At 37.2% G+C, this 24550-nt stretch overlaps 1 protein-coding gene across 9 annotated transcripts in view; it reads right to left on the bottom strand.

Moving 5' to 3' along the window:
* Positions 1 to 24550, bottom strand: part of Ankib1 (ankyrin repeat and IBR domain containing 1) — a 190556-nt gene that overhangs the window by 120798 nt on the left and 45208 nt on the right. For 8 of the 9 annotated variants that reach the window (XM_021242588.2, XM_004862370.4, XM_087204472.1 and 5 more), the window contains exon 2: positions 18614 to 18886. The exons of the other annotated variant lie outside the window; for it this stretch is intronic. In XM_021242588.2, the coding sequence (XP_021098247.2) occupies positions 18614 to 18801 (188 nt within the window). In that variant the 5' untranslated portion in view covers positions 18802 to 18886. The remainder of the gene's footprint in view (positions 1 to 18613; positions 18887 to 24550) is intronic. 9 annotated transcript variants of the gene reach the window in all.

The raw sequence follows: 24550 nt of genomic DNA on the forward strand, positions 1-24550 counted from the left end.
CCAGAACTAGTCAGTTAGGTTGTCAACATTTATATATATAAGAATTGTCCTGAAAGCAACATGAATTCTCTGCAACAGGAATAAAGGAATTATTACTATTTACTTGTAACAGCTATGTCAGTTCCTCATACTCCAATTTTTCTACTGGCATAATGCAGCAAGATAGATTAGACATCACCTTACATGCATTCGGCTCTGCTCTGTAATGGGTGGTAGGTAAAATAATGTCTCTACTACAAAGATATCTATGTCTTAATTCCTGAAACCTGTGACTATGTTCCCTTATATGGTAAAAAGGAACTCTGTAGGTAAAATTAAGTAAGGATTTTGAGGCTGGAAAAGTATCCTGGATTATCCAGGTAGGCCGAATGTAATCAAGAATCCTTAGAGAGGGCTGGGGATTTAGCTCAGTGGTTTTGCCGCCTGCTGAGCAAGCACAAGGACCCGAGTTTGATCCCCAGTACCAAAACAAAACAAAACAAAACAAAACAAAACAAAAAACTGACATAAAGAATCCTTAGAGAGAGACTGGAAGATGCTATGCTATTGACTTTAAAGATGGAAGAATGGGTCAGGAGCCAAGAACTATAGACAGCTTTTGGAAGACGGAAAAGGCAAAAGGAGATTCTACCCTACAGCCTCCAAAAGGTAATGCAACCCTGTCAACACCAGAACTGTAAGACATCAATCTGTTGTCTTAAGCCATTGCATTTGTAGTCATTTGTGACAGCACTTATAGGAAATGAATATAGCAAGAAACCCTTAAAATAATAATCTGGGAGGTTATATAGTAAAGTTTATGTAAAGCAAACATCCTTCCCTCTGCAGATTGGGGGGAGGTATCCCTTGAATATAAATAAATTCTCTTACAGAAAGATTCTGAGTTCTTACTCTTTGAAACATAAAATATGACCCTAGGGGAAAGAAATACTAGCATCTCTAGGCTTTTACAATTTAGGAAACATCTCTATAATGTCAGATCTCAACTATTCCTCATCTTTTTTTCAAGTTAAAGAAAATATCTCCTGGGAGATGAATCTCTCTGGAGTTCTCAATCTCTATTGAGTTATAATTAACTTCCATAGCTTATCTTTTAACCTATGACCCAAGTTTTAACAAAATTTGTTCAGATTTTCTCTAAATGCATATTTTCCCTATAGCTGAAATAGTTTTTATGGTTTTCTGACACCTACAGTACCCTCCAGTGCTTGCTCTGCTATTTAGTTTCCCAGGAACTGACCAGAATACCTCAGTGACAGCAAATCTTTTAGAGGTTTCAATGATAACAAATGCCCCACTGTGGGGTGCATGCACAGGTTCACCACCATTGACCCAGGCAAACCCAATCCTATTTAGAAATCTCTCTAAACTAGGCTTCCAAACCACTCCAGTTGAGCTGACTACTCTTCTCTGTTCTCAAACAGCATCCTAATTATATAACTATCATAGCTACTTTCTTACATATCTGTTCCCTTCTTTCACGTAAATTTATAGGCTTCTAAAACTGGGCCTATATCCTATTCTTTCTTGAATTTCTAGCAGTGTATCAGATATATAGCAAATTCATGCTTTAATTTTGACAAAGAAACTGGATACCTATTAAATTTTCACAATTTACATCAATGAGGTAGGACTGAGGATCTCTCTCAAACCTGCAGTGTAGGTAAATTATATATGGCATCTAGCACCTAGACTGCTAGATTCTATCTAATCCCAGTTCTGTTACTTTTAGGCTGTGTGCCCCTGAACAAGTTTCATAACAGCTCCTAACAATTATTACATGATTCATACCCTTTGAGTAAAACTATGCCTAGGAATGTATCTCAAAGGAAATGAAAGAAATATAAATCTGTAAGCACACCAAGATTAAATAAATACATTGTTATTTTGAACAGAGAAATGTGGAAACCATTTAAATGTCTGGCAATAGGAGAAATGGGAAACATAAATTATGATATACGTATACATTGAAAAAGCTGTGTAAAATCTATCCACGAATTTTTACAGCACAGTGGAACTATAAGAAAATAACTTCCCGGGCCGGGGATTTAGCTCAGTGGTTCTGCCGCCTGCCTCACAAGCACAAGGTCCTGAGTTTGATGCCCAGTACCAAAAAAAAAAAAAGAAAAGAAAAGAAAAGAACTTCCCTTTCTTTCCCAATTTCATGAATATATATGGAAAAAAATCATAAGAGGATACAGAAAAATTGTAAAAGTTGATTAAGGAAGGCAGGAATGTAATTTTGTTTACACGGCCAAAATGTTGCTTGATAATTTAAAACGATTTTCCTTATATTAATAGCTGATAGAAAACTATCAACTACATTTCCTTGTATTTATAATAGATTATAAATTATAATGAGTAACAAATTAAAATTATACTCAAAATGTATTCAAAATTAATACCTTTTATAGGAGATACTAGGAACAAAAATGCTCATTTTACAGGTGTGAGCCACTGCACCAGCTCTGTAGTAATTCTTTAATTCTCTATCAACCCATCACTACTTTTCATCTGACCTCCAGAACATATTCTAACTTCTTACAGGCTCCTTTCTCTTGCATATTTTGCTATCATTTCATACTCACCTGAACTTTCTCCAAAATCAGTCTTTCTTCCAGAGCCTCAATTTCTTGGAATAAATCTATTTTCCTAGTCAATTCTTATACCTTCAGCACTTTTTAAATCTGTTTTGTGCAACAATATTGATTTAGCATTCATTACCTACCAGGAAACTATTCTAGATGTTATCCATATTGTAAAGAAAACAGATTTTGCTCATATGAAGTTTGCATGCAAAATGGGGGTGGGGACACAACTGGCAGAAGAGGCCTGTGCTTTGATTAATCAGACTTAAGAAGTCTTGAGATAAGGGCCGAGGATTTAGCTCAGTGGCACCACACCTGCCTCTCAAGTGCAAGGCCCTGAGTTCCATCCCTGTACTGGAAAAAAAAAGTCTTGAGACAGAAGGGTGTCAAAAAACAAAACTTAAGTCATTGTAAACTGTACTTAAGCTTTTTTTTTTTTTTTGATACCATGGATTGAACTCAGGACATTGCACTAAAGCTATAGATGCTCTAGTAAAGATTTTATATTTTATGGACACCCAAAACCATGGGCCTCTTTTATTTTCAAAGAAGTACAAGAAACTATTGTGTAGAAGTTATTACTAGTGAATTATAGAACTAATTTAAACAAAATGGTTTCAAAGCTGATGGCCTTTTGCTACATTAAACAATAACTGTATAAGTATGGAATTAGTTTCCCATAGAAGAGATGGTATACTGTAGTATATGCAATACACAACACTTCAGTTCAGAGAAACAGATGAAAATTAGCTGCTCAAATGCAAACTCTTAACATATCATTCTGCCTGAGAGGAAAGTGATCCCTGCAATGTAGTTACCATAAATAAAGGAAATAAGATAAAATGAAGAACTTATCCCAAATTGATGCCTTATGGCTCAAAGTCTCTGAGTAGGTATATCTATCTTTGTATATACATATATGTCATATGTTAGGACTCTAGCAAAGTCAATCTAGAGTCCTTCAGTAGCACCAGGTAGCAGGTAGGCACCAGATTCCATGAGGCAGCATGCAATGCAATTGTTATGAACTTGTTAAAAGTTATGCAAGGTTAAACCTAGTGAAATATTTGAAACTACCTGTTCTGATTTGTGCCTAGATGTTCCCCCAAAGCCTCATGAGATCCTAAGTGGGGCTTTTCAGAGGTGTGTAAATCTAGAGTGTGTGATGCTGGGATTAAGGGTGTGTGATTATTAAATATAGTACACTGGTTTGGCACCACCCTAATCCTGGTAGCATGGATATAATATAAGGGACAGAAAGAGGCTTATCTTGCCCTTCTTGCTTGCTTTGCTCCCTTCTGCCTGCCATAAACTGTTTAACCTCAGCAATGCCTGTCTGCCATGCTAGCCTGCAGATTATGGACTGAAACCTCTAGAAACTGTGAGCTAAATAAATCTTTCCTGGGCTGGGGATTTAGCTCAGTGGTTTCGCTGCCTGCTGCGCAAGTGTAAGGACCCGAGTTTGATCCCTGGTACCCTAAATAAATAAATAAATAAATAAATCTTTCCTTCTTTAACTTTGGGTGTCGGGTATTTTGTCTGAGCAACAAGAGAAAAGTAAGACATTACCTAAAGCACAAATAATTAAAAGTCATTTTATTTAATGGTAATGGATAAATGCTACTTAGCCTTATTTTACGTGACATAAAGTATCAAGAGGTCATTCAAAAGTACTTAATCATTTATAATAATAATTTGACAATCTATAGAATGGGAGAAAATACCTGCAAATCATACATCTGATAAAGGATTAAAACTCAAAGTATATAAGGATCTAACACAACAATACCAAAAAGTCAAATACCTGATTTTTAAATGGGCAAGTGATCTGATAAGACATTTTTCCAAAGAAGACATACCAATGGCTAACAGATACATGAAAAAAATGCTCAGTATCACTAAATCAAAATCACAAAGAGATTATCACTTAACACCTAATAGGACGGTTATTATCAAAAAGTCAAAAGATAAATGTTGGCAAGGTATAGAAAACAAATATACTGGTGATAGTCAATATGGAAAACAGTATGAATGATCTAGGAATCCCACTTCTAGGAATATATCCAAAGGAGGTAAAAATCACTATCTCAGAGAGATATCTGCATCCCTATGTTCCTCACAGGATAATTCACAATTTCCAACAAACAACCTAAAATCCAATAAGGGCTAAATGAACAGAGGAAAAGTGGTAAACATACAAAGTAATATTATCCAGTCTTTTAAAAGAATGTAATCTTGCCATTTGTAACCACATGGATGAATCTGTAGTATATTTTGCTAAGTAATACAAACCAAACAGAGAAATACAAATAGTACATGATCCTACTTATATGTAGACTCTTAAAAAAGCAGAACTCACAGAGATAGAGAATAGATTGGAGGCAACCAGAGTCAGGCAGCAGAGAAAATGAGGAACTGTTGGTCAAAAGGGTACAAACTTTCAGTTATCAAATAAATTCTGGAGATGTGTATGTGACAGTGATGATAGTTAATAATCAAGTACTGTCTACTTAAAACTTGCATTAAGAATAGATCTTGAAAAAAAAAAAAGAATAGATCTTGAGTATTTTCATCACACACACAAAAAGGTAACAAAATACAGTGAGATATGCTCATTAACTTGATTGTGTATCAAAACATCACATTGTACACCTTGAAATATATACAATTTTGGTCAATTATATCCCAATAAGACTGGCAAAAATAACTTGTGATTCCCTCTACACTATCTAACTAAATTTCCAAGACAAAAGAATATATAAATTAAATAAGTTAGGATTATTTTTAAGAAAGGAGAGCAACAAGGTAATTTCTGCTTTTGGTACAATTCACCAAAAGTCTTAATAAAGAACTCATGAGTCAATGTTCTTCAAACAGTTAAGAAAAAAATTTGAGAACTGGAGGCTGAAGTTTTAAAATACAAGTACAAAGTTAAGTGTAAAGTATATAGTGAAATCACAAAAATAATCCAAACTGGTAACTAAAAGACAATATACAATCACCTTTTTTGTAAGTTTTCAAATATTAATTTAATAGAATAATAACATGATAGGAACAGATAGATATATTCCTACCTTGAAGGAAGCAAAAATGTAGACTAGATCAGCATACTTTAAACTCTTTAGCCATCAGACACTTTTATAATTTCAAAAATTGCTGCTGGTTACTAAGAGCTTTGGAGCACTTATATTTTAAGAGTTTAATAAAACATGTGGGGCCGGGGATTTAGCTCAGTGATTTCACCACCTGCTGTGCAAGCACAAGGACCTGAGTTCGATCCCCAGTACCAAAAAAATAAAAAATAAAAATAAATCAACAGATAAATCTGAGCAGAGACTGTCTGAGACTGTGCTTTTGAACTTGAGGAGAATCATTCTTACTCCCACAATGTGCCCATTTCCAAAAACAACATTTAAAGTCTACTTTTAATAGCTATACTTAGGTACTAGGTTATGTGTGTTACAGTGATAGCCAAAGTCCACACACCAAGCAACAGGGCTAGTTATCTAAGTTATGTTCTGTATCAACTTACACTTTAGTATTTGACTGTGAAAGAGAAAAACACATAATAAATGCCCCCCATACACCTGAAGGAGCTGCATTAGAAAGAGGACTTCTAAAGTCAGCACTTTCTTTTTTTTTGGTACTGGGGCAAGGCAGTAAGCAGAACCACTAAGCTAAATCCCCGGCCTAGCAATTTCTAACTTAAAGCTCTGATGCTAGAATTTCAGGTAGAAGGTACGTAGGAACCCCCTGCCCTCCCACTGGTGTTGGAACTTGACATTGAATCCAGGGAAAGTGCTCTATCACTGAGCTATTTTGTTTTTATTTTAAATTTTGAGACAGAGTTTCATTAGGTTGCCCAAGTTGGCCTCAAGCTTGCAATCTTCCTGCCTCAGCCTATGAGTAACTGGAATTACAGGGGTGTACGGGGTGAGTCCTGCTATTGATGAACTATTTGTACTATGTTAGGTTAAAATCCACTGGTCTAGCCTACACTTTCTGAATAAATCTTTTACATATGCATAATATTTTTTAAAACATACACTGATCTTCTGAAAAATATTGATTCATTGAGTTATACAGACCTAGATGTTGGCACATTTCATTATATAACACAAACCACAAACTTACTTTAGTTTACCATAAATCTCATCAGAAAAGTAAGTACTGGAAAGTTATCTAGTCAAAGGCAGTGAATACAAGTTTTTCAAAATTGTAACATATGCTTGAAAGCTCAAACTTTACAACTAACAAATATAGCAGCTGTTTCCCTTGAATTGGGATTCAATCATTCTCAATTAGATGCCCGCCAAGTACCCAAGTCTGAAAAACTATCGTATTTACGGTTGTTGTTGGGTATAAAGTGATGTTTGATGAACAAAATAGTTCAATCACAACTCATATCACAAGTACTTCTCTGAGTTACAATACTTTGCTATGCAGCAGTCCTTTACATATACTTCCTAGATGTCATACAGAATATTGAAAAGATAATGTATTCAAGGTTGAAGATTAGTTAAAATTAATAACTTTTCTATTCATAGAAAATATTTTAAGTGAAACTGGCTTTATTTTTTTAACTGCAGGTGCCTACAGTGATGAATACAATGATTACTAGAATAGCTTGTTGTCACTATCTTGATTCATCTAAAAGTGCCGGCAGTTTAACTTTTTTCCCACTATTACCACAAATGCCAACACAGTTAAAAGGAAAATCACATATTAGTATTACTATAAAAATAGTTTTGACCTCACATACCTTTTGAAATAATCCTGCAAACTGTGAATCCTCACAATACATTTTAAGAATCACCAGACTAAATGGTTTTCTTTTTATATAAATGAGTGATAATTAAGTGATAAAACCACAGTCGGGCAGATGCCAGCAGACTGTGCCATCTGAATTCGCAGAGCAGAGGCGCCAGGGGGAACATAAAGCCCATGGTTAGGAGGCCCAGAAGGTAGAGCAGAAGTGAACACCAGAGAAGGCCTTTCTGACACTCCGCAATGAAAACTAAAGGCCACTGGGAAAGTGAAGAAAAACTCTTCAATAAAAGCACACTGGATCATCGTGGTTGGTAAGTTGGTGGGATCAGCACCTCCCATAGAAACCCAGACTCCCATAGCGGGAGGACAGCTAGAACCTGCAGTAGAACTTTGCAGAGTTTAATCCTGCAGGAGGTCAGGGAACTTAACTTGGACCTCGCAGGCAGAAATCAGCCTGAATCTCAGTAGACTACGGCTGGCTTGCTGAGACTAATTGACTTAGACTCACACACTGCTGCCCATATTCCCTACCAGGACAGCAGAGACATATCCTCAGGGAGACCTTTTTTTGTTTTTGTTTTATATATATATGTATTTTCTTTTCTTTTCTTTTTCTCTCTCTGTATCCCCTCTGGCTCTATATTTCTCTCCCTCTTTGTTCCTGTTCTTGTCCCATTCTGAATTTTTTTTGCTCTCTCTGTCCTCTCAACTGTCACTTTTATAGGAAGATGAATACAATTTCTAGCTACCCTATTGTTGTCAGTTTGCTTTATACTTGTCTCTGTTCTTTCGCTCTGTCTTCTCCTCCTGTCTTCAACACATCTCAACAATTTTTGTGATCTTCCCTTGTCCTCTAGCCTCACTTCTAACCTTTCCTTCTCCCCCTATCTCTCAACCCCTCCCTCCCCAACCCCTGCTAAATCCTTATCCCGAAGGGTAAATTTGCCATATTGAAGGATTTACTTACTACAAACATATTTTGGGCTGGCCCTAGATTTTGATCAAGCTCGTGTGTGCGAGCAGTTAAAGGTGGCAGATAAACTGCTACCACAAACTGTCATTTTCAAAGCTGTGTTTGATGCTGATTGTTTCAATTGGGCTAAGGTGTTGTGATTGATCTAATCAGTTGTTATCCCTGGTATAATGAAAACAAGATTGCCTAAGAGTCATTAAAGACTCAAAGCCTAAAAAGTCCAGCTATACCTGGAATATATCTCTGAGAAGCAATCACTCCATAGGGGCTCTAAACACCAGTAATAAAGATACTCAAAATAAGAAATATTGGAGGATCAGCCCAGGAATTAAAGCAAAAAACAGAACCAACAACAGAGTTAAAAATGAGAAGACACCTTGGCAGGACACAAACACAGACTTCCAGCTCACCAAAGGCAAATTCTGGGGGAAACAAGGTGGAAAAATATGATAATCAACCACCTGGACACCCTGAACTGATAGCACTGGAAGTAACAAAACAGATGAATGAGGCTCTAGAAAAATTCAAAACAGAAATAATTTCCCAGATAACTACAGAGATGGTGAGCAGAGTAACAGACATGATTAGAGGATCTAGAAAACAAACAGATAAAAAAATAGATGAGCACAGAATCATGCTGGAAGCCAGGAATCCCCAGCATAAGAAAGAAATGGAAACCATAATCACCCAACATAGGAAAGAAATGGAATCCATAAAACAGATTGAAATAGATATACAGGAGATTAAAAACTCCACTGAAAGTATTCACAGCAGATTGAGTGAAAGTGAAGATAGAAAATCAGATATAGAACACAGGATTGCAGTTAGTGACCATGAAAACAGAGATTTCTTAAAAATAATAAGGGAACATGAGAAATCAATCCAGCAGCTACTAGATGATACAAAGAAGAATAACATAAGACTGATAGGAGTCCACAAAGAAACACAAGAAAGTACAAATGACATAAAAAAACTATTCACAGAAGTCATAGTAGAAAACTTCCTGTCAAAAGTAGAGAATTGGACATACAGATAAGTGAGGCATATAGAGCTCCAACTAGCCACCATCAAAAAAAAAAGCTACACCTAGACATATAATAGTCAAGATCCCAGAAACCCAAAAGAAGAGCAAAATCCTACAAGCAGTTAGAGAAAAGAAACAAATCACATACAAAGGAAAGCCCATCAGAATCAAGGCAGACTTCTCAACACACACTCTCAAGTCAAGGAGAGCCTGGAGTGAAGTATTTCAAGCCCTAAAAGAAAATAACTTCCAACCTACAGAATGTTGTATCCTGCAAAATTATCTTTCAAAATTGATAGGGGAAATTAGATACTTCCAGAACAAAGAACATCTGAGAAATTTCATGAACACCAAACCAGCACTCCAAACAATTCTAAACAATATCCTAGAAAAAGACAACGAAGGTCACAACTCCATGAAGCCCAGCAGAGAGAAGCCACCAGGCAAGGCAAGAAACTAAAGGGAAAGGGGGAAAAATAAAAAAAGAGCCAACAACAGTAAAACATCATGTCCAGGATGAGTCAATATTTATCAATTATAACCATCAATGTTAATGGCCTCAATTCACCAATCAAAAGAAATAGACTGCAGAATGGATTAAGAAGCAAAATCCAATAATATGCTATATACAAGAAACACACCTAACTCAAAAAGACATGCATAGACTGAAAATAAAAGGATGGAAAACAGTTCTCCATGCGACAGGAACCTGGAAAAAAGCAGGGGTAGCAATCTTATTTGCAGACAAAGTAGATTTCAAACCAAAATTAGTTAAGAGAGTCAAAGATGGTCACTACATCCTTGTGAAGAGAACAATCCAAAAGGAAGAGATGATAATTATAAATATATATGCATCAAATACGAATGCCCCCAACTATACAAAACAAATATTAATAGACATGAAAAACCAAAGAAGCACTAATACAATTGTAGTGGGGGACCTCAATACCCCACTGTCACAAACAGGCAGATCTTCTAGACAAAAAATTAACAACGAAATTCTACAACTGAATGAAGCTTTTGAACAAATGGACTTAATAGATGTCTACAGAGTGTTCCACCCCAGAAAATCAAAATATACATTCTTTTCGGCTGCACATGGGTCATTCTCCAAAATAGATCACATGCTCGCTCAAAGGGCATGTTTGAGTAAATGAAAGAATTGAAGTTACCCCCTGTATTTTATCAGACCATGGTGCAATAAAATGGGAAATCAATAACATAAGAAACCGCAAAACGCCCACAAACACATGGAAATTTAATAACACCCTCCTAAACAACCAATGGGTCACAGAGGAAATTAAAGAAGAAATTAGTTTCCACAAGTAAATGACAATGCCAGTACAACACACAGGAATCTATGGGAAACAATGAAAGCAGTTCTACGAGGTAAATTCATAGCAGTGAATGCCTATACTAGGAAAACAGAGAGAGCTCAAATAAACAACATAATGCTGAACCTCAAGCTGCTAGAAAAAGAAGAGCATGACAAACCCAAAGCTCATACAAGGGAGGAAAATATAAAGATCAGAGCAGAAATCAATGCAATGAAGACTAAGAGAATGATACAAAAAATCAATGAATCAAAGAGTTGGTTTTTTGAAAGAATAAATAAATTGATAAAACTTTAGCCAACCTTCTCAAAAAAAGGAAAGGCTCAAATCCATGCAAGTAAGAACCAAAAAGGTGAAGTCACAACAGATCTGGCAGAAATCTAGCAGATGATCAATATCTACTTCAAGACCCTGTACTCTAATAAAATGGAAAACACAGAAGAAACGGACAGATTCCTAGATACATATGAATTGCCAAAGTTAAATGAAGAAGATATAAAAATTCTAAACACTCCAATAACAATCAGTAAAACTGAAAATGTAATTAAAATTTACCAACAAAGAAAAGCCCAGGTCCTGATGGCTTCACTGCTGAATTCTATAAGACATTTAGAGAAGAACTATCACCACTAGTCTTTTTTTTTTCTTTTGGTACCGGGGATCAAACTCAGGCCTTTCCCATTGCAAGGCAGGTGCGGAACCACTAAGTGAAATCCCCGGCCCTATCGCCATTATTCTTTAAACTCTTCAATAAAATTAAAAGGAAAGCAATACTTCCAAATTCACTCATGGAAGCAAGTGTTACTTTGATTCCAAAACCAGGGAAAGACTCAACCCAAAAAGGGAACTACAGGCCAATCTCCCTAATGAACATAGATGTAAAAATCCTCAACAAGATACTGGCAAACAGAATACAGAGAGTCATCAAGAAAGTCATACACCCTGACCAAGTTGGATTTATCCCAGGGATACAAGGATGGTCCAACATAGGTAAATCAATAAATCTAATACAATATATTAACAGAGCTAAGGACAAAAACCATATGATCATCTTAATAGATGCAGAAAAAGCACTGACAAATTCCAACACCCATTCATGATAAAAACCCTACAGAAAATTGGAATAGAAGGTCTTTATCTCAACCTGATTAAGCCTATCTACAAAAAACCAACAACCAATATCATACTAAATGGTCAAAAACTGAAAACCTTCAGGCTAAAATCAGGAACCAGATAAGGATGTCCACTATCACCACTTCTATTCAATATAGTTGTGGAAACATTAGCCACAGCAATTAGACAAGAGAAAGAAATAAAAGGAGTAAAGACAGGAAAGGAAGAAGTTAAACTGTCATTATTTGCTGATGATATGATACTCTACATAGAAGACACAAAAAAACTCTGCCAAAAGACTTCTAGACTTAATTGACAGATTTAGTACAATAGCTGGATACAAGGTCAACAATCAAAAAACAACAGCCTTCTTGTACACGAATAACAGACTCACTGAGTGAGAAATTAAATGCACCCCAAAAACTGAAATATCTAGGAATCAACCTAACAGTCTAACAAAGGAAACAATCAATCTAACAAAGGAAGCAAAAGACCTCTACACTGAAAACTAGAGCACTCTGAAAGAGATCGAAGAGGATATGAGAAAATGGAACGACATCCCTTGCTCCTGGGTAGGAAGAACCAATATAGTGAAAATGGCCATACTGCCAAAACTGCTATATAGATTTAATGCAATGCCCATTGAAATTCCAACAATATATTTCACAGAACTAGAGAAAACAATCCAAAAATTTATTTGAAACTAGAAGAGACCCAGAACAGCAAAAGCAATTCTAGGCAACAGAGACATGGCTGGGGGTATCACAATCTCCAACTTGAAACTATACTACAAAGCTACTGTGATAAAAATAGCATTGTACTGGCAAAGTAACAGACTTGAGGATCAATAGAACAGATTAGAAGATCCAGAAACAACTCCAGACATACTCAGCTACCTCATCTTTGACAAAGAAGCCAACCATCCTCACTGGAGAAAAGATAGCTTCTTTAATTAATGGTGCTGGAAAAACTGGGTTTCAACCTGCCAAAGATTAAAACTAGACCCATATCTATCACCATGAAGTAAACTAAAGTCGAAGTGGATTAAAGAACTAAATATTGAAACAGAAACACTAAACTTGCTGGAAGATAAGTTAGGTAGAACTTTTTTTTTTATTATTTTCTGGTACTGGAGATCTAACTCCCGTCCTTGCACTTGCGCAGCGGGTGGCAAAACCACTGAGCTAAATCCCTAGCCCTAGGTAGAACTCTTGAAGACACTGGCATAATAAAAGACTTTATAAACAAAACCTCAGTAGCACAGGAACTAGCACAAAGAATCAACAACTGGGATCTCATCTTATTAAAAAGCTTCTGCACTGCAAGAAAAACCAACAGAGCTAAGAGACAACCTACAATGTGGGAAAAAATTTTTAGCAGCTGTACCTCAGACAAAGGACTACTATCTAGAATATATAAAGAACTGAAAAAAATCAGACTCCCCCCCCAAATTCAAAGAACCAATTCAAAAATGGGCATCTGAAGTGAACAGACATTTCTCAGATAAATAAAAGCAGCAAATAAACATATGAAAAAATGTTCAATATCACTTGAGAGATGCAGATGAAAACAATACTGAGATTCCAGCTCACCCCAGAAAGAATGGCTGCTATCAAGAAATCAACCAATAACAAATGCTGGCAGGGTTGTGGGGACAAAGGAACCCTTCTCCATTGTTGGTGGTGGTGCAGACTGGTGCAACCACTGTGAAATCAGTATGGAGATACCTCAAACAACTAGGACTAGAGGTCCCATTTGACCCAGCTATTCCTATTCTAATTCCTAGAATTAAAAGTATCATACCACAGTGATATATGTGCACCCATGTTTATAGCAGCACAGTTTGTAATAGCGAAAGCTTGGAAACAGCCCAAGTGCCCATCAACTGGAAACCGGATAAAGAAGATGTGGGTTTTTTATAAAATGGAGTACTACTCAGCCATAAAGAACAAGAAACTAGAGACATTTATAGCTAAATGGATGCATATTGAGGACATACTCTTAAGTGAAATAAACAGGATACACGTGTAAATACAGAATAGCTTCTCTCATGTGAGAAACTGAAAGTGTAAATAATGATTAAAATGAATAACTGATAATCTGAAATAGGAAGAAAAGGCCCAAAGGTGTAGGGGAAGTGAGAGGGGAGGGGGAAAGGAAAGAAGGGAATGGAATTAATATGAGAAAATGAAAAAATGGAAACAAAGTCTTTGTAAATAGGGAACGGTGGAGGGGTAAAGGGAGGACAGGAAATGGGGAAAAAATACGAACCAAGATTTATTATGTAAAGGTACAAGTACCCAATGATAAATTTAAATGTATTGTATACCTAAAATGTACCAATAAAGAATCTAAGGAAAAAAAATAAAAGTGATGACATTTTTCTTTTCACTTAATTTTCTTATTAATACATGCTTATAGTACATAATGACATTTATTGTGGGGAGTCTGTACATGTACCTAACATACCTTAATTCTTTTTTCACCCTTCTCCCATGTTTCCGAGATCCCTCCAAGTCTTCTTCATCTTCCCATTTGAAAATCCTATTTCAATTTTTTTCTTCAGGTTTTTTTTTTTTTTTGAACCAGGGATCGAACTCGGGTCCTTGCCCTTGCGCAGCAGGCAGCGAAACCACTGAGCTAAATCCCTGGCTGCTTCAATTCTTTTTTAAAATTCCTTTTCCTTTCCTTCCCTCTCTTATCTCTCTATCTCCTTTCCTTCCCATTTGAAAACGATCTCCCTACTTCCCATTATCTCTGTCCTTTACTTTGTTCTTTATTTATATTTTGTGTTTCTCATGTAAGAGAAACCACTTGATATTTAATCTTGTGTGTCTGATTTGTTTCACTTAACATTACGTTCTCAAGGTGCATCCATTTACCTTCAAATGCCTCAAGTTTATCCTTCTTGATGGCAAAATAGTACTCCACTATGTATAAATACCACATATTCTTATCCATTCATGTACTGTTGGGTATATTGGCTGTTTCCAAGATTTAGCTATTATAAATTGTGCTGCTATAAACATGATTATGCATGTATCACTGTAATATGATGATTTTAACTTTTTTGGGAAGGTTCCTAGAAGGGGAATAGCTGGGTCAAATAGAATTTTTTTAGTTTTTTAAGGAATCTTCATAGTGACTGTACTAGTTTATATTCCCACAAACAATGCAGAAGTGTTCTTTTTTCACCCTACAGCTTCACCAGCATTTGTTATTGGTTGATTTCTTGATGAAAGCCATTCTTTATGGAGCAAGATGGTATCTCAGTGTGATTTAATTGGGATTTCTCTAACAGCCAGCAATGTTGAACATTTTTTTCAGTAACACCTGTTTTTCTTCCTTTCTTTCTTTTGAGACAGGGTCTTGCTATGTTGCCCAGGCTGGTCTTGAATCATGAACTTAAGTGATCTCCCACCTCGGTCTCCTGAGTAGCTAGGACTACAAGCATTTACCATGACAGCTAGATCTAAATAATTTTCTGATATAATATTTTCCAATTTATAAAGTAAGTTATACTACAAATGTGGCATTTAAATACGTTTTACATGCTATTCTAAACAAACTTTTAATCATATGATTTGATATTAAGTATTATTGGAGTATTTAATATTAGGAGGCTAAATCAGTAATTTTGTAATTTTACTAATACTCAAAAACAAAATATAAAAGGTCATATTAGGATGCTTTAATAGATTAATCAACCTTTAACAGATTAATCAACCAATAGTTAATCTACTGAGAACAATACTAAATGTCTAGTACTGTGTTATGATATTTACAATCTAACAGAGAAGAGTTTAATAATGAAAGTATAGTTTAAAGTGTAAGTTGTGGGAATTCTGGAGAATAGAAACTGTACTACAGGTCTAAGTGCATGAGAATGAATTCATAAATAAGGTAGAAACCAAGTTAGGACTTAAAGGATAGGCAATTAGCAAAGAAAGAAGACATTTGAAAATCAAAGGACAACAGGAGCAATGTGAAGAGTAAAGGAGGGGAAAGCAGGAAGTCAAACAATCTGACTGACAAGATAATGTTAGAAAGTAATGAAAGATTAGGCCAATGGGTAGAATATGGGCAGATATAAGAAGTTTTGGAAGCTAAGCAAAATAATACAGACAATAGGGCATTGTTACAACTTTCTCATGACAGTAAGAAACATGAAAAGCTATGCTTTTTGATGATTAATCTGTATATAAAATTTTAAGAGTTTATAAGAACAGACTGACAAAAAAAAATTACAGCCCAGACATTTTTTTTTTTTGTACCAGGGATTGAACTCAGGACCTTGCTCTTATGAGGCAGGTGGCGGAAACACTGAGCTAAATCCCCAGCCCAGCCCAGACATTTTTATTGGGAGCAGTCAGGTGTCAAGAGTGAACTAAGTTTTAAAAAAAGGCATACTAAGTTTAGGGGAATCGGAATGAAAAGAAATAAAACCAAGAGACAATATTCAGTGAACTTACCAGGTTTGGTTAACTAGAAGAGTAAGTCAAAGATGATTTGAATGTAAGGTTTAGATGGAAAAGATAATTAAGATCATTAACAGTGTATTAAATGTTAGGCAGCCTATTATATACATCATACGTTAATTGATTATTCTACAAGCTCTGTGAGATGAATATCCATTTTAGAGTGACTAGTAAGTAATTTGCCTTGCTAATAAGTAACTGAGGCAGCTGCCACACATTAATTCATCTGTCTGTACAGACAAGAGTCTGTCTCAGAGCTCAAAGCCTGCAGTCATCTACCAGGGCAACTAGCTTCGGCACTCACAAGCTATGAGAGTTCTGACAAGTTACTAACCCTTATGATATTTTAGTTTTCTCACCTGTAAGATGCAGACAATAAACCACTTCATAGAACTATAATGATGATAATACACATAAAGCATTAGAAAATAATAAACCATGGGCCAGGGATTTAGCTCAGTGGTTCCACCGCCTGCCTCGCAAGCACAAGGTCTCGAGTTCGATCTCCAGTACCAAAAAAAAAAAACCCTCAGTAGATATTTGCCATTGTCATATTACATTATTATATGAGCACAATACATCAGTATCATTAACACAAGTACCCAGTTTTGGGTGTAAAACTAGAAAATTTCAAATAAGCTAAATTGAATATGATTTATCCACTGGTATCTAAAAAGATAAATGATAATTAAAAATAAATGCAAAAATTCGGTAACAGCAATACCTACAAAAGTCAAAATATACTTGATAAAGTCATGGGTCCAGATGACCTAAATTATTTATGAAATCTTTTCACATGCACAAATAATGCTCATGAAGATATTTTCTTGTATAATGGTATTATAAGACTTCTATTTACTCTTCCTAAGATACTATGCTAGCTGCTAGAAGTAAAACAAATCTTGAAGATGTTATTATACAGGTAAGCAGAGAAGGTATATTAAAATTGTAAAATACAGTGAGGTAGGGCTGGGGATGTAGCTCAGTGGTTTCCCCGCCTGCTGCGAAAGCGCAAGGACCCGAGTTCGATCCCCAGTACCAAAAAAAAATACAATGAGGTAGTGTATAAGTGATGCTGATAACAAAGAGCTATAGTCATTTTGAAAACCTGAGGTTCTTTGTTTTTTTTTTTTTGGTACCGAGGATTGAACTCGGGACCTTGCACTTATGAGGCAGGCAGCAGAACCACTGAGCTAAATCCCTGGTCCAAAACTGAGATTCTTATGGGTATGACAGCCTAAGAAGATAGATGTAGCATGTACAGGACCTTAAAGTACAAAATTTAGAAAAAAAAAAGAGAAGTGTAAAGAGTGAGAGAAGAGGATACTCCTGGCACAGACAACAGCATGGACAAGGCAAACAGAATACTCAGCACATTATGTTCTGGGGATTCCAAAAGGAACAGCTTAATTTGAACAATAACACGTACCCAGAAGAAACATTAAAAAGTTTGAAAGGTCTTTGTCAAGTTCTAAAGAGCTTTCAATACTGATTTAAGTATTATATTTAATTGTATAAGTCAGGAAGTGTTTCTTTTCTAACAGCAGACTTTCCTAACTATATAAGCAAGTTTATAAAAGTGAGATCTGTTTTGGAACTACTGTTCTATTCTTTGTTCCGTTCATTTTGCCTTTAGTCAGATCTTTTCAGCTGGGATTGCTGGCACAGTCCTGTAAGCCCAGCACTACAAGCAGCTGAGGCAGGAGGATAGCAAAGTTAAACCCAGCTTAAGCATTTAGTAACTTAGCAAGACCCTCTCTCAAAATAAAAATGTAAAAAGACTGGGGATATCGTTCAGTGTGAAGGCCAGGGTTCAATCCCCAACACCGCAAAAAGAAAGAAACAGAGAGAGAGGGAGAAAGAGAGACTTTCTAAATAATTGGACCCATTGAAAGAACAGAAACTTAAACCTGATCTTAAATAGACAAGGCAAATTCACCTGTTTTTCAAGTTACAATAGCTAGCAGAGTTTAGAATTTTGGCACCATTCCCTACAATTTTGGGGGTATTTTTTTTACAATTGAAATATAAATTACATACTAGTATTTGGTAAATTAAACACTATATTTCATTCACACTATGAAATACATCACGGCTCAAAATGTATTTATAGCAGAAAGAACATGTGAACCAACCTCACTATTAAATATTTTGGTCTAATTTGGGTACAATAAGGAAAATCACAGCAAATAATTTGGGCATATTCAGTTTTATAAAGTTTAGCTCACCACAATACCATATGACATGTACATATGTCTGAGTATATTTTCAAAGACCACAGTTTTCCTCTCCTTTCACCAACCTGTTAGCAACTGGTTTATAACAATACTTACCCTAATATTCTATTCATTCCATGTCTAGCAGCATAGTGTAATGGAGTATTGTGCTGGTAGGGTTCCCCATAAGATGTATTTGGATCAAGGGATTCTTTTAGCTGAGGATTGTTTTCATATATTTGGCAAGCCAGGTTTTCATCACCATTGATGAGTGCTTTTCGGAATTTGGTAGTTGTATTTCCCATGTTTTGTTTTCTTTTCTGATAAGCAGTGGCACCTTTTTCTTTCCTTCAGCTACTTCTTGAATACTTCTGCAGCATGTTTCACATTCTAATGAAAGAAGTTATTTAAATTAGATTGTAAAAGTGAAATTACAAAGCCTATCCTAAGGAAACAATGTAAGGGAAAAATATTACATCTTATCACATTTCTTAGCTGAATAAACCTCCAATTTTTAACACTGCCCAAATTAACTTCAGTTAAACTGTAACATTTTCCCACAAAGACTGTTAAGGTTTACAGGCTGTACTTTGTACTATGAAGTTATTTACATATATGAGCTTTTCACTTTCCTCTTCACTAACCCTGCTTGACTGAGTTTCATAGTTAAATACACTTAAATTTCTAATCAAATTATATAAAAATCATACTTAGTGAATTTGTATGGTAGTAAAAAAAGGAAATTTTGTTCAAGTAAGAGCTGAGAATAGGTCTTAAAACTACAGTAAAAGAAAAATGAAAGTACTCAATACTGAAAAGGACATCAGAGAAAATGCAAATATATTGGATATACAATTCACTGATACTCAGATAATCACAGCAAACTGATAAAACTTTATAAATAGAACAAAGGAGAAAGTGATTATTCTGCCTTTTAAAATCAATTTATTTTCTCTACTACTGGGAACTGAAAACAAGGCTAAAAATACCAAATGCTTTTGAATACTATGTTTGAAAAAGAAGTTATGGAGTGAAGCTCAGCCAGTCCCAGCACCCGGAAGGAAGCTCCCCGCCTCCATCCCAGGCTCCCAGGGCAGTGAAGCTCAGCCGGTCCCAGCACCCGGAAGGAAGCTCCCCCGCTGCCATCCCAGGCTCCTAGGGCCAAGAAGGTGAGCTGGTACCAGCACCGGGAAGGAAGCTCCCCCGCCTCCATCCCAGGCTCCTAGGGCAGTGAAGCTCAGCGAGTTCCAGCACACGGAAGGAAGCTCCCCTGCTGCCATCCCAGGCTCCTAGGGCCAAGAAGGTGAGCTGGTACCAGCACCGGGAAGGAAGCTCCCCCGCCTCCATCCCAGGCTCCCAGGGCAGTGAAGCTCAGCCGGTCCCAGCACCCGGAAGGAAGCTCCCCCGCTGCCATCCCAGGCTCCTAGGGCCAAGAAGGTGAGCTGGTACCAGCACCGGGAAGGAAGCTCCCCCGCCTCCTCCCAGGCTCCTAGGGCAGTGAAGCTCAGCGAGTTCCAGTACACGGAAGGAAGCTCCCCTGCTGCCATCCCAGGCTCCTAGGGCCAAGAAGGTGAGCTGGTACCAGCACCGGGAAGGAAGCTCCCCTGCTGCCATCCCAGGCTCCTAGGGCCAAGAAGGTGAGCCAGTCCCAGCACCCGGAGGAAGCTCTCCCGCTGCCATCCCAGGCTCCTAGGGCCAGTCCCAGCACCCGGAAGGAAGCTCCCCCGCTGCCATCCCAGGCTCCTAAGGCAGAGAAGCTCAGCGGGTTCCAGCACACGGAAGGAAGCTCCCCTGCTGCCATCCCAGGCTCCTAGGGCCAAGAAGGTAAGCCAGTCCCAGCACCCGGAGGAAGCTCCCCCGCTGCCATCCCAGGCTCCTAGGGCCAAGAAGGTGAGCCAGTCCCAGCAAACCGGAAGGAAGCTCCCCCGCCTCCATCCCAGGCTCCTAGGGCAGTGAAGCTCAGCCGGTCCCAGCACCCGGAAGGAAGCTCCCCCGCTGCCATCCCAGGCTCCTAGGGCAGAGAAGCCCAGCGGGTTCCAGCACGCGGAAGGAAGCTCCCCTGCTGCCATCCCAGGCTCCCAGGGCCAAGAAGGTAAGCCAGTCCCAGCACCCCGAGGAAGCTCCCCCGCCTCCATCCCAGGCTCCTAGGACAGTGAAACTCAGCCGGTCCCAGCACCCGGAAGGAAGCTCCCCTGCTGCCATCCCAAGCTCCTAGGGCACAGGTGAGCCGCGTGGGCACCAGAAGCACCCTGCCCTCCCCCCCCTCCCCCCGTGGAAATGAGAAGACACATACACAAGCCTCAAAAACAGACTTCCAGATCACCTACAGCAACCCCAAAGGGAAACGAGATGGAACACTCTGATACTCAACCACCTGGACTCTCTGAACTGGCAACAAAAGAGGATCTGGGAAAAATGAAATCAGAAATAATTACTCAGATAACAGCAAAGATTTTGCTCATGGTGCAAGACATGATTAATAAATCTAGAGAGGACACAGATAAAAAAATAGAGGATCTGAGGAACATGATGGAATCCCAACATAGGAAACAAATGGAATCCATAAAACAGATACAAACAGATTTCCAAGAGATTAAAAACTCCATCGAAAGTCTGTGCAGCAGAATGAACCAATGTGAGGATAGAATTTCACATATAGAAGATAAGATTGCAATTAGTGAGGAGGAAGAGAAAAATTGCTTTAAAATTGTAAGGGAACACGAGAAATCAATCCAGCAGCTGCTACACGATGCAAAGAAGAATAACATAAGACTGATTGGAGTCAATGAAGAAAGAGGAGAGTGCAGATGACATAAAAAAACTCTTCACAGAAGTGATGGCAGAAAACTTCCCAAGGAGGGGGAAAGAACTTGACATACAGATAAGTGAGGCATATAGGACTCCAGCTAGCCTTAATCAAAAAAAAAAAATACACATAGGCATATAATAGTTAGGATTCCAGAAATTCAAGAATAAAATTCTACAAGCAGTGAGAGAAAAGAAACAAATCACATACAAAGGAAAGCCCATCAGAATCACAACAGACTTCTCAATGCAAACCCTCAAGGCAAGAAGAGCTTGGAGTGATGTATTTCAAGCCCTAAAGGAAAACAGCCTCCAACCCAGATTGATGTACCCTGCAAAACTATCTTTCAAAATTGATGGAGAAATAAGATGCTTTCATGATAAAGAGCACCTCAGGGACTTCATGAATAACAAACCGGCACTCCAAAAAATTTTAGACAATACCCTAGGAAAAGACAACGAGGATCACAACCCCAGGAAACCCAGCAGAATGAATCCATTGGGTGTGACAAATTAAACGCAAAGGGGGAGAATCCAACAAAAAGAAAAAGTCATGACAAGGCTTTTAAAACCTCTGACTTCATCTCCCTAATGAGTGTATAATTCAATCTTATTATTGTACTGATTAGTATTTTTCTGATTCTAGAGTTGCACACCATTCCTTGTGCTATACTGGCTATTTATCATCTTCTTATGTCTACATTTTAATTGGGTTGTCTATTAATGAGCTCTAAGAATTCTTTATATATTCTGCTCATAGGTTACATGCATTGTAAATATGGTCTGTTTAAGGACTACTTTTCATTTTAATGATGTCATTTAAAGTTCTAAATTTTGATGGAATCTCATCAACTTTTTTTCTTTTATACATCATGGTTTTTGTATCCTAGGTAGTTCTTGCCTACCCTGAATTCATAAATATTTTCCCTTATAATTTCTTCTTAAAGTTTTATACTTTTAGGCTTTCTTATTTAGGTTCATAGATTCCTTCAAGTTTTTTTCATGTATGGAAAAAAAGGGTTGAGGTTAATTTTTTTATATACGGATACCAGGTGTTCTAGTGCCGTTTGCTGAAGACACTATCTCTTCCTCGGCTCTTGAACCGAGTTTATATTCTATAAAATGCTAATGTTAAATAATCTTTCAAAACTCAGTGGACCATATATGTGTGGTTCTATTTCTAGATTCTCTGTTTTATTCCAATGATCTATATGTCTTTCCTTACACCAACACTGCCTTGATTACTGTAGCTTTAGAAGAAGTCTTAAAATTGGGTGCTAAACATCTTCCAACACTGTTTTTGTTTTTGTTTTTGGCTTTTCTGGGTCCTTTGTACTCCTACGTAACTTTAAAATTTCAATATCCAGTTCTTCATTTATAGCATGTATACACAGACCTGAATTTTTATATATACCTTGTGTTTTCTAATCCTGCTAAATTCAAGTACAAGTTCTAGGGGCTCCTAGAGATTTCTAGTATTTTCTCTGTAGATGATCATTTCATCTACATATAAAGATTTTGCTTCTGCCGTGCCAATCCTATCCTAGTTGTGTCATTTTATTGCCAGGCTATTTTGGTTTAGATCTATGTTTCAAAGTCTAATGGACAGATGAAGAGTAGGCATATATGCCCTTGTTCCCCACTTTAGGGAGAAAGCATTGTATCGTCTCCATTCATAGAAGGAGTTTTTGTTGGAAGTATGGAGTACGTCTTTGATCTGTTGAGAAGGTTCTGTTCTACTCCTAGTCTCCTGATAGCTTTTACCATGGACAGCTATAGAATTTAGTCCAATACTCTTTCTCCAACTAGTGACAGGATCATATGGCTTTCTCCTTTCCTCTGCTAAAATGATGACTTTTGGGGGTGGATCTTCCCATGCTGAACCAACACTGCCATCCCTGTAACAAAACCACTTTCTACATCCTGCCAGATCTGACTTCTAATTGTTTTGTTGAACAAATTTCTATGTTCATACTTTTTTCTATTATCTTTATCCAGTTTTAGGATTAGCACAATGTTGAGTTCCTAAAATGAGGGGAGAAGTGTTCCTTCTTTTTTCTGCTTTAATTGTTTAATATAATTTACCAGTTAAAATGTTTATGAGCCTGCTGTTGTCATATAGGTAGGTTTTCAAGCTAGGAATATACTTTATTTAATAGGTGCTATTCCAATTTTATATTTTCTCCAGAGTTAGTTTCATTAATTTGTCTTCCAAGTTACTTCTTAGAAGTTGTCAAATTTATTTCAAAAAATATTTTTGTAATATGCTTTCTATATCCTTTTAAATTCTGTAAAATCTGTGGTAATGTCTCCTAGATCTTAATATTGTAAATTAAAAATTGTATAACTAATATTGTGTAACAGGAAGAAAAGGTCTAAAAGAGCAGGGGAATTGGGAGGGGTAGGGGAAGGGAAAAAAAGGAAAGGAAAATATGAGAAGAGGAAAAAAATGGAAACAAGGTCTTTGCAAACAGGGAGGGTTGGAGGGGGTGAAGGGAGGGCAAGGGAAGGGGAAAAAAAATAAGAACCAAGAGACTCACGTAATGGTACAAGATCCCAATGATGAATGTAACTGTATTGTATACCTAAAATGTACCAATAAAGTTAATGGGGGGGGAAGTGAAAGAAGTTATGATAAAGATAATATATGCAGGTACTACTGAGGCAATGAGAGGTGGGTGGTGAAGGTTAAAACAAACATGGAACTTGAAATTTGAAATACTGTATTTGCCTATACTAACTGTAATTTTAAGGAAGCTATTCATCCTCTAAAATCCTCAAGTTTCCATCTGTACAGTGAGGAAAATGACTATTTCTCAGAACACCTATAAGGATTGTAAGGGCAACTTTACATTAAAGTAGCTAGTATAGTCAGTCCTTGGTTAATTTGTTCAATAAATGCTAGTTTTGTTCTATTCCATTAAGTGTTGTTTCTAAACCTGTTGATTTATGAGTTATAGTTTGAATATTCCCTAAAGACTTATGTGTTTTAAGGACTAGTGCCCAGCCTGTGGCTCTAGTGTGAGGTGGTAAAAAAAAAATTTTTTTTTTTCCCCAAGAGGGGTTTATTTGGCTTACAGTTCATAGGGGTTTCAGTCCATAATCAGCCAACTCCAAGGCAGGAATGAAAAACAGGCACGGCAGAGCAGAAACAACATGGTACACACAAGGCAGCAAAGGTAACAAGAGGGAATTTCTGGTGTCTCCCTGCCCCTTTTATCTTATTCATACTACTTAGGGCAGGAAGCA

This window comes from Heterocephalus glaber, unplaced genomic scaffold (assembly GCF_053883595.1).
Source record: "Heterocephalus glaber isolate CG9 unplaced genomic scaffold, H.glaber_assembly_v1.0 deba00000546, whole genome shotgun sequence".
NCBI lineage: Eukaryota > Metazoa > Chordata > Mammalia > Rodentia > Bathyergidae > Heterocephalus > Heterocephalus glaber.